The sequence below is a fragment of the Gigantopelta aegis genome, chromosome 4 (genome assembly GCF_016097555.1).
Source record: "Gigantopelta aegis isolate Gae_Host chromosome 4, Gae_host_genome, whole genome shotgun sequence".
Lineage (NCBI taxonomy): Eukaryota > Metazoa > Mollusca > Gastropoda > Neomphalida > Peltospiridae > Gigantopelta > Gigantopelta aegis.
In genome coordinates, this window is record NC_054702.1 from 17,717,678 (window position 1) to 17,729,839 (window position 12,162).

At 31.2% G+C, this 12,162-nt stretch overlaps 1 protein-coding gene across 5 annotated transcripts in view; it reads right to left on the bottom strand.

Annotated features, from left to right (window-relative positions):
- The window catches only part of LOC121372759 (DENN domain-containing protein 5B-like), a 48,414-nt gene that overhangs the window by 17,522 nt on the left and 18,730 nt on the right, over positions 1-12,162 (bottom strand). Inside the window, exons 9-13 of one of the 5 annotated variants that reach the window (XM_041499274.1) lie at positions 11,269-11,304; positions 8,352-8,477; positions 7,274-7,426; positions 5,972-6,065; positions 3,884-3,970 (exon numbers count right to left, since the gene is read on the bottom strand). In XM_041499274.1, coding sequence (XP_041355208.1) covers positions 3,884-3,970; positions 5,972-6,065; positions 7,274-7,426; positions 8,352-8,477; positions 11,269-11,304 — 496 coding nt within the window. Of the gene's footprint in view, positions 1-3,883; positions 3,971-5,971; positions 6,066-7,273; positions 7,427-8,351; positions 8,478-11,268; positions 11,305-11,397; positions 11,407-12,162 lie in introns of all 5 variants that reach the window. The other 4 variants (XM_041499275.1, XM_041499276.1, XM_041499277.1 and 1 more) reach the window with 4 other exon arrangements.

Genomic DNA, 12,162 nt, shown 5'->3' on the forward strand with positions numbered 1-12,162 from the left:
CACTACATGTATTCAAAGTTATAAAGTTGTTTAGCTATATCTGAAATTTACATAAAGAATCATGACACGACCTACTAACAAAATGTTCCCCGATATACATCAATAACAACATGCTGATGCTGTTATCATTATCCACACATATCAGGGTTTCTGCCAGAGGATAAAATGGGTATGGTGCCATACCCACATTGTTTTGCAGATTTTGTTTTTTAAGCTAACCTTTTGACAAAATTAATTACTCTTATCATTACTGTATAATTTTCTTAACCCTAACCCTAAACTTAACCCATTTTCTTTCTGGGGGATGCCCCCTATGTACCCCCTGTTGACTGTGGTTGCATTCAATTCTATGGCGCCATACCCAAAAATTTCTTTCTGGCAGAAACGCTGCATATATTATATAGACATGTAGACATGTATAATGTAATAAGATACAAACAAGCAAACAGACAAAAAACAAGTGCAACTCATGGTTCAACTGTTTATTTACCAATCGTAGGCAAGCATTCATTAGATATCTTGGCAAATTGTTATTCAGCCAAAGATGCTACATTTCCTGCATCTCTACAATAGCACCTGCTGGATGTTAAGCTAAATAAAAATGATGCTATCCTCCTTGAACCCCACTCCCTGTATGTCATCACAATAACCACTAGTTTCAATAAAAACCTATTTTTAAGAACAAGTGTCTCATATTATAAATATTAAATTTTTTAATTGAAAAATGTTTTAATAAATGTACCATTTTTATAGCAGAAAAGAATTGTCAATAACATTATTATTATTTTTTATCATTAAATGTAACTTGGTTAACTGTTAGCATGAATATTTCCACCACCTGTTAAAAGAACAATATGGCCTGAATCAATATATTTATAGACGGCAAGCATGTTTTTACATCAGAGAATAGTTAACAATAATGAGACAGAGTGGCATAGTAGATGATAGACAATACAACCGATAATAAAACCATTGTTCACATAACATAGTGGACAAACAATGTTATTGTGTGTGAACTGACAAACAGCTAGTTACCAAAACTGTTCAGAAATGAGAAGAGTTATTTGGAAGTCAAATGACTGTGGATTAACAATGTATAACCAAATATCTGCTCAAATCACCAAGCAAGTCAACAGGAATAAATGATGATAAAATGTTTACGAATGAGTAAATGAAAGCTGTTGCTTGATTTTGTCTGTTAAATTTTGTTATATCTATCACTCTCTGATATTTCTCAAGTATGTCCATGTGACACTTAACACATACAAGGTTTTAGGGGGATGAAAGTGAATAGTATAAAATCTAATATCAATATACAGTTAAATTATTATCACTAAATAGAAGAAAACAGATACTGTTTTGTTGACACATGAAGACCAAAAAACCCATAACACCCAAAGTTGAAGTAATCAGTATCCTAGTTGCCAAAGCCAACCATTTTTTAATAAGTGCTTAGAAAAAATATATAGTGTTAACTGGCATGTAACATGACTTATCCTCAGGACCAATAGAACTCTGAACCTCTAAGTTAACCATGAAACCCGCACAAAAAATCCATCAACAAAAACAAAAAACAATACCTGCCATTCTATCTCAAATGTCCAAAACTACAGTAGCCTGGGGGTGGTGGGGGTGGTGGGGGTGGTGGTGGGGGGGATGTTTTTTTTTTTTAAGGACAAGTTAGTGATACTTTGTTGTTTTGTTTTAAAATGTATATAGTCTACATAAAATAAATTTCTGATAACATCTCAGTCTGAACTGCTTAACCTTGCTGACAATAGAATGTGTAATAAGAAAAAAAAGAAAAAAAAAGAAAAGACATGGCTTTAAATTCTGCCAAAGTAAACCCATATTTAGCTGGCATTACTGTAGATTACTTGTAAAGACTAACTATGTTTATGTGTTCATTCAAGTGTCTAGAACTACCTGTACAAACACACACCTAAACTGACAGAAACAATCATAGCTACATGTATAAACAGGGGAAACATGTGAGTATATGTCAAAATGTGATCAGTATATGCAAAGCCCGGTACAGTCTCAGTGACTATTACCACAAGAAATTTTATTGAATTAATTTCTTCTTTTTTTTGCTAAAGCAAAGTGTGGATTAAATTTTTTTATTAAATTAAAACATTCTGTACAGTTTATATTTATTTTGTTAAAAAAAGTGGGGGAAAAAAACAGAAAAATAAGTTTCATTCAACTTGAAACCAAATTAAAAATCCAAACGCTTGTGTTTTTATTATTTAAAAAAATGTCAAACTAAAAACAGTTCAGAATTGCAATGCTTAAAAAGTGTATCCATGGGGTCTATAAATGTAACTCACAACTTACCAGTCTGGTAAATTTCATGTTACAAGACCATCACAGTACCAGAAATTTACAAAAACAAACAGTAAATATTTTGAATGAGTAAAATTATAAAACATGAAAATATTAAAAAAAGCAATGACCACTGGGCTTTGCAATACAAAAATGATGACCAAAAAGAAAGAATCTATCTATATTATCATAACAATTCCTGCCGGTCAAAAAGACACTGGAGATTGGGAATTGCAGGTTTCATTAACACACACACACACACAATCTAAATATCTTCTATTAACCCTTTATCCCTTTGTTTTCCACAATACAGTTAGTCAGTTTCAGATTGGAATGTAGGGATAAAAGGTTAAAGCAGTCACAAAAAGGAAGCAACACGAGTGTTATTATTATTTAAAAAAATAAAAAATCCATTAATTTCATTTTAGCAATATCCTGCAGTGCAATAATTCCAACACTAATATATAGACATAATTTATTTGTTTAAATTATCATTATTATTTTAAGTTTCAAAGCAATAATAACATGTGTTTAATATTATGTATTCCTGAAACATGTTAAACCTAACAAAATCCTGTTTTAATTCTAATTTTATTGTATCATTACTTTTAACGGTTATGGTACCATATGAATAGGCTAATCACAGTAGTACACTTTAACTGAAAGTACAAACTTTTTTTTTTATGTAGCTAAAGTTTATAGAACTGCAACTTAAGATTTCAGTCACATTATCAATATATTATTTTTTTTAAACTGGAAGACTATTGTTAAATACATATTTGCACACCCATCATGGACCCATTCTCCAACTACTGCTTTAAAACTGGTATATTAAAGGCCTGTGGCAAGGTGCATATAAAACATCCCTCCCTGCTAATGTAAAAATGTAGCAGGTATTTGATCAGAATTGCCAAAGCAATCAATGTGCTCTTGCAGGGTTTCTGCCAGAGGGTAAAATGGGTATTGTGCCATACCCAATTTTTTTTAGCAGATTTTATTTTTTTAAGTTAACCTTTTGACAAAATTAATAACTCTTATCATTACTGTATGATTTTCTTAACCCTAACCCTGAAAATAATCCATTTTCTCTCTGTCGACTGTGGTTGCATTCGGCACACACATTGTAAATATCCAATTCCATAGCGCCATACCCCCAAAATAATTCTGGCAGAAACACTGTCTTGTACAATTTAATTTTTTCATGTAGCTAAAGGTTATAGGTTAAAGGTTATAACATTATAAATATTAAACCATAATAAAATTAATTGTATAATTTAGTTTAATAAAACTTTTTTTTAAAGCACAATTTAAAAAACAAAAGCTCACAATAACTATCAGTAAAAAAAAAAAACCTTTTCAAAGCTCACAAAAACTATCAGAAAAAAACCACTTTTTAAAACACAAACAATACATAAAAAAATAAGTTCTCCAATGAAACGGACAACACATGACAGAAGAGACTGAAAAACATTACAAAGCAGGATATTGTTAGAAGAAACCTCCAGCTTCCAACCCCATGCAGTTTGAGCTAGCAGGACGAGTGAGATACCATACTTACTACTCCATGATATGGAGCGCCCCAATATTTTGATGGAGCCATCCATCAGAGAGCTTAGATCTATCAGACTATTCCTTTTCAGTGGACCTTTAGTGGAAAAACAATTACTAGTCAAAAACGTAACTGACGCGGCTAATCTCTGTATATCATTCAAAAGCCAAAATGTTTTTAGTATTCAGTTTGTTAACGAGTAACTTGACATTTTTGTCTTAGCTATAGTCAAAAAATTAGTTTCAGATTATTAGGATTATTAATTTAACATTTTTGTTTATCTGTAATTACAGTACATTTTCAAGTACGGATTTGACATAATAATGGACATTTGGATAATGGATATGTTGGACATTTTAAAATAATGAATGTCTAGCAGCTCTCTACATTTACTTTTCCATCTAGGAGCCAGATGGCATCTACTGCTGCTTTTTATATAGAGGTCGCCAAATAGCTTTTAGTTGCCAAATGAAAAAATGGTTGCATATGCGACCAAATTGGTCACAAAGTAGAGGAGTGTTTAGTCATTACTATATATTCTTTGACATTTAACATCATTTAACAGTTTTCCTGAATTAGAACTTCTTCTTTTTTTAATATAATATTTCAATTACATATAAGATGCAAAATATTTTCAATAATAACCAGAATGCATAAAAAATTCCGATATCAATGGAGGGATCATATTACATCTTCGACATATGCATCACCAATATTTTAACATAGAGTAAACTGAAGTCTTATCAAGCAATAAACGAAAGAAAAAGATATGAAATCAGTCCTTTAACTTATCATGCATGTCAAAATGGAAGAAAATGAAACATGAACAAAATAATGAATAATAATAATTTACAAAAAGAAAAAACGCAAAGATCATATTTGAGATTGAAACCAACAACACTTTCAATTAATGTATGAAATATGCTTCACAATTATTTTTTTAAATAACATACTAGTAACATCTTCCTACATGTAACTCAACACATTTGTAGTAAGGAAAATTATATGAACAAACTATGAATAACCAACCTAAATAAAAGATTATGCCTTATCTGTGCCTGTTCAATGATTGACATAATTTGATTCTTTATGACATATGATCAGAATATCAAACATTATGCAACAGGTAAATGCCTGTCTGTAGATATTTACTAGAGAAAAGGAGAACTCTGGGTTAAGCTGGGAAAATTGTTAAATAAGAAGAGGAAAAACCATCAATGGTTTATAGATTTGCTGACAAAACCTAAGCCAAACAGAAAATACTGTAGTTATTCTTTAAATTGTAATAAGCACAGAAAGTAAGTCAGTGACACCTCAAAAAATGTCAGTAAGAAAAGTGTTCAGAAGTTATAATTTTTGTTTCTTATTTTTCATCTATCTTCTATCAATATAACAATCGAAGTGCAAAATCACTGTTGTCTAAAATGAAGTAATTAAAGCGACAGACCCTAGTTTTTAAACACTGAGGCATATTTTTCACTATTAAAATCATTTTTGATAATTGAAATCAGACATTACTTACATTTAATTGTTTAGATTATACATTTTTGTACATCAGAATGTTTCTAGTCATCCCGTTGTTTGTAGTATCACAAAATGCTTTTCCCATAATTCTACCTCTAAGAAGTAAAGATTACGGAGACAAGCAGTAGTCTATTTTTAGAAGGTATTTCCCCGTTTCAGCATCACATGCAGTTTCACTTTATTGTAACTTTATACAGATGTCTTACAGGTTTGTAGATTAACCAAACAGTATCCATCATCACAGGCTGAAGCTAGGGTCTGTGACTTTAAAAATCACACAAACAAATTATAATACTAATTTATACATTTATGTTCGTTGCTATTTCAATTCCCTGAAAAAAACCCACCTTTAATTACAATAATTCAAAATAGCTCAATACGTATACATTGGGTAGAACAATGCAATAAAATTAATTTTACCTTTAAAACCCTAAAAATATAAAAAAGTATTAGTATACAGGAACCAAAGTTTTAGAGTTCCATTCAAATGTCAATATAATTATACTAAATACAAAAAGGTATGAATGGTAAAATGGTGTGAAAATAAACAAGAATATAAAATATGATACGTACCAGGGGTTAGAACTTTTACATCTGATGATCTGTTACTATCAACATCTTCATTTTCTTGGAAACTCAACAAATGATACCACAAAGCAGATTTTCCCTACAACATAAAACCAAATAAATTAATTTTAACTTTAAATTTTAGGGCAATTTCACTTGCATATTAAAAAACCACACGCCAAAGAGAATAATCTCTTTTGTGTATGAGACCCTGAATTATCTGAACATATATTTAGACTTGGAGTATTACAATAATACTTTTTTTTATTCACATAACATGTGATTGTTATAGTATTTAAATTCTATTAAAATCCATGCATCCATCCATAACCTTCCCACCCACCCATCCAAGTTGTGTTACCAGTGCGGGTGGTCAAAGAGAATCAGTAATTTCAAACTATGCATGTAGCTTTAAAGTTATTTTGAATGTCCATCCATTCTACCACATAATATACAAATTCTAAACTATCTGATTTTACCTAAAAACATTACATAGATAAGAAGAATGCACAACAATTTCAGTGTTGCATCTATAAGGTTTCCAAGTTAGGGTCTCCACGAGTACTCGAGTACTCGGGCACGGGTCGAGTCTAGCAAAGACTCGAGTCCATTCACAGGACTCGAGTACCCGTACAAATGAGACAATGTAGAGCAACTAGTTCAGCAGTAACTAATCAACGATACAAGTTACACGATAATTATATGACTATTTGCTAGTTTCTTTTTTAATCTGGCCGTCCGTTCATCCGTCACAATACTGAACGTATCAACGGGTTTCTAAATGCAATACAATGGCATGATTTGGCATTCATGTTCAGTGCTGGAATTAAGCTATATAATGCTATTTTACGTTATATTCCTTTGTCTCATTATCATCTTGTGTAAGCATCGGGTACTCGGGTCCGGGTCGAGTTTGACCCTCGAGTACGGCCCTATTCCAAGTGACTGATTTCAAGCGGTTTTCAACAACTAAAGCATTTTTTAAAACTGGTTTTTCTTGCTTATATTCATTTAAGCCTACTACAGATGAAAGCTATCAGCTGAGCAAAACGTTACTTGAGACATTTTGCTCAGCTGTTAGCTCATATCAATTTCACTACAGACCATGAGGTAAGTGCTGAGCTAGTTTGCTTATGACTGTTGCAATGAAGTCACTCTGTAGCAATTTTCGTGTTTCATGTTCATAAATTCAGCTCAGTTTATAGCTCATGTGTGGCCAAAAATACCAAACAATAGATATTTTCCTCATGACCATGCGAGGTGAAAATAAGCAACCCAAGATTGTTTAGAAAACAAATTGTGACAAACCTTTTTAGTCTGGAGTCCGTGACTCCATATACGTTCGAGCAGGTCACAGAGGCTGGCTATGAGGGTGTTCTCCTCCACCCCCGTGATCCGCACCTCCCCGTGACCCAGGTCTACCGCCTCCTGACCCATCTTCTCAACCAACATCTTCTTTGTCTGAATTTAACAGCAACAAGCATATACAAATCATCAACACAGCCACATCACTCCTGGCACTACTATATTTGTTTTCTGGGGTCAATAAACTTTATTCAAAAAAACAACCAAAAAAAACAACAACCAAAAAACCCAACCCACAGCCACATCACAAGTGCAAGCCTTACAATTAGCTATGCTGTGGAGTTTTTGATTCTCCACGACATTGTTTTCGCAGAGGACTACATATGAATTCTTTTCCACGACATGTTTTTTGCCAAAGACATTTTCTTAACTGCAGAGGTTGAGAGCCACTTTCATAAATATTTTCTTATTATTTAATAAAAATAAATCATCCACATTCTTCGATATATTTTGGTCATAGTTGCAATGTAGGTCCATTTTAGCACTCAGAAGTGGGGTGTTATTCTACTGTTTTGTGTTGAAACATATTAAAAATGTTGCATCAAACTTGTATATTGTATGAAGACAGATGACAGTAAATGTGCATAGCTATAACAGGCGAGTTTATTTTTAATTTAAAAAAAAAAATTCTTTTGGTTATTGGTGGTATTTTGCATAGGAAATGACATTATAAATATAGTTAGGCCACATACCAGCTTTAAAAAAAAATCTGCCTTTTGACTAGGAAAATATGATTTTGAAGAGAATTACCCTGGCTTTTTAGTGCTTTGATTCATAAGCTATGTTATTTAGTTGAACTGGTAAAAATCCATTTCAGCCTATTTTTGGAAACAATTTCAACTGCTGAACTCAAGATTTTCTAGTAGAAGGGTGGGTCAATATATTTTAATTTTTTGACACTAATTTTGCTAAAACAATAAACAAAATGAAAACAAACTAAGTTTCAAAAGCAGCATCTGGACAAAGTCAAGTTACTGAAAACGATGTACATAATTTGTTGCTTTTACAATGGTCTCAATACCTTTGTTTTACACTCCTTTAGTAAAGTTTCCACAAACTTCCAGTTGGTCTGCACCATTCCCTGAGCTGACATGTCAGACAATTTGGGTTGTCGAAGACTTTTGATTTTTGCTTCTTGGAGATATCTCTGAAAGCACATAAACATGTCAATGATTTATTACACTGCACAATCCAATGTATTTTAAAAAACATTTTAAACATTAATCTTCACAAAGACATCTAGGGATATGATACTGAATATCTTTTCTTTTCTTTTAAACATTTATAGTGGCCACATTTTATACAATGATGTTAATTATGATTAATTAACATAATTAGTAGAAAACTTGCAATTTATACACTGTGGCCATTATATGTTTTACTTGTACTAATAAGAATTTAATGTTATTGTGTCTGTTCATTAGTCAATATGTCTGAACATATGTTCACCTGGATTTTCTCTATGGTTCTAACTGCTGTCATAATATATTTTATCTTTATTAAAAAAAATCATATTGAACATATGTTCGTTCATCTAGATTTTTTTATTGTTCTAACTTCTGTCATAATATATTTACTTTTATCAAAAATGTTCTTTAAAGTGTACCATACCTAGCAATTAACAAAATATCAACATCTTTACTCAGTACATTATTTAGGCAGTTAAACATTTTGTTGCAAAATCACTAATCAGTTTCACATATAAATACTAATTATATCTAAAAAGTAACTTAACCATATTACAAAACAAAGGTTAAAATGTACCAAATAGAATCCCAAAAGCAGTTTAAAAATATGATATATAATTATAATAAAGGTCTTAATAAAGCTTAGCACTAATAATATACATATTACATAATATGCATAGAAAATGAGTTGTTCCATAAAAATACATTTTAGTTTTATAAAACCAACTTAACATAATAACGAACATAATAAAGTCAAATTACAAAGGCAGAGAGGCACCATAATCAAATACAAATCTTCATGTAATTATGTCACTTTAAAATAAAACAGAATTGTTTTTTATATGAATGCATACATTATTACATTATATTAATAAACTAAGCTAAACTAACAGTAGCATTGTGTTAAATATTTTAATTTTACACATACAAAAGCTATCTATATACTGAGAATATATTATTGAAAGTTTTCTTTAATAAGTATTATATATTTTAGTTTTAAATAAACAAGCCCAAGAAAAAACCCAGTTTTAGTCTGGCCAAGCCTCCACAAATGTTTGTTTCAATAATTTTACTTTGGCTCAGGGTATATACAGGGAGTGGGCAGGGGAAAAAAGCATTAGTTTCTTTTCTTCTGTGAATTCAAATAAAATATATATCTATAAATTAAAAAATAGCAGTAAAAAGATTTTTAAAAATAATTTTAAAAAGTTGTGAATTTTCAAAAGCAGTTGTTGATATGACAACCACAAACATTAGATAAAAATATAGTCTGAAGAATTTTAATATTTGTTCTTCATTAAGATCATTATAGGGAAACTAAATATACCATCTGTACCATATACCCAGTGAAAATGGTTGTAACATATTCCCACACATTAGCAATCGGTTACTAATTAAAATGATTTCAAGTAATATTAGATGAAACTATGCTACAGTATATCCTTTGCTACACTGTTTGATTGCAATATCCAAAATTACTATAACAAATACATAAAAATAATAATAATAATAATAATGAAATACTGGGAATAAGGATTTTTAAAAAACAAAAGAAAAAGAAAAAGGATAAATTTTAAGGTTTTTCCCCTTAGCCAAACTAAAGTTATTGAGAAAAACTATTTTTGTGGTAGCTGTGACAGACTAAGAAACCGAAACCTCGAGATTTAGTCTGTAAGTAGAAGTAGGTTATGTTAGTCAGGATTAGGACAAACACTTGAGCATGCACTGAGAGCACCTTGCCTAAGATAATGATGACAGTGATGTGTCAGTCACACTGTAGTTCACAGGACTCGAACAGGAACAAAACTTACTTCTTATACAATAGGCCACAATCTTTGTGCATGTTATTTTTTAAAAACAGATTTTGAAAGTAATATTTATAACTATACCATATCAGGTATTGTTGGTCCGAACATAGGCCCCTTCCCAAAAGAAAGTGGCACTGAAAATTCCAAGCTTCTGTACTAAAGATTCCCAATATATATATTATTTAATTATGTCTGTTTTAATAAATTCATTTAATAGTGGTGTACTGCATCATTCAGTGGCAAGAAAACGTACCCCAAGTATGATTTACTCGCGCCAATTCTCCCAATCCTATCAGACATGGGACCCTGGCGAAAATTCCTTGTGAAAATTCCTCGATAAATCCCTGCATGTACTTTATAAGATCCGGCCTTAGACATAATATGCTGATCAATGTGCTGATACTTAGTGCCAATGACAAGCATGCATTTTCTTTCTGGGGGAGGTCCCCCCATATCCCTGTTGACTGCTGTTGCATTCAATTCCATAGCGTCATACCCAAAAATGTCTTTCTGGCAGAAACACTGACAATGACAGTGGTTTGTCATGGAATTTATTACAATGTACTGGATAAAGTTTAGCGTATGTAATGAGATATTATTCTGGGTACTTATTCATAGCCACTTATTCATCATGTAAAGCAAACACAATGGACCGTCTATATCATTAATATCAAACTGATCTGGTTAAAATAGGGTGCCTAATTAGTTTTGCTAATCCAAATAACCAACAAGCTTTCCACACTGCTTTGAGGTTCCAAAAATCCCCAATGACGACAATGATGATGATAATGATGATGATACTATAAAGATTACCCATAATGAATGAAATATCATATGAAACAGACTAGAAGCAAAGCCTGAAGCAAGAATACATGAAGTGTATAATAATAAATAAATAAATAAATAAAATCAAAACAAATTGACAACTCTGGGATCTACTCACAAGCCATTGCTTGGCATTTCTCTCAGCCGCGGTAGACTTTAGAAACAAAAGCAATTAATATTTACAACAGAAACAACGTTAGTACAAAAAAACTTAACACATGCAAAACAATAAGGTACTCAAATATACTTGTTCATTCTACAAAGAAAACAACAGAATTTCATGTATATTGTGTTGTGTAGTAAATTTTAAGGCCATAGCTAATGAAGATGAAATGGAGGAGACATAATTCATTTGAGAATCAAGTGTTATTTCGGATGTCCATCAATTGTTTTTTCAATTAATTTTTTTTCTCGACAAAATAAATATTCAAAGACATACATTTTCTAATGAAGATGAAATGGAGGAGATATAATTCATTTGAGAATCAAGTGTTATTTCGGATGTCCATCAATTTTTTTTTTCAATTTTTTTTTTTTTCTCGACAAAATAAATATTCAAAGACATACATTTTTCAGTTTTCTAAAATACTAAATAGTGCTTAGCACTTTCAACTACAGGTACCATAAAAAGTAAATTTCCATTTACTGGTACTTAAATACATGTCTCCCCATTGCAGTTCTCATGGCTTTCTATGGCCCTGAACACGTACAATGTATGTTTTAACAATTAATACCAATATTTGTATTGTTACTCTTGCAATGAAAAATAATACCAGTGAAGGTTTTTTTTCACTGTATGAACTTTTGATAGCCAGTTGAACTCTTGAATCAAAATACCATATCCCAAACAGAAGGTTTTCTTTTAACATGCTTCTATTAAACTGATTACTTAACCCAAGATTTAAAAGCTTTTGATTTCAGAATCACATACCCTTATTAACAATGAAATAGTAACAAGCAGCTTGAAAAATATAACCAACATTTATATTTAGTTCAAAGAACTGCTGATAAC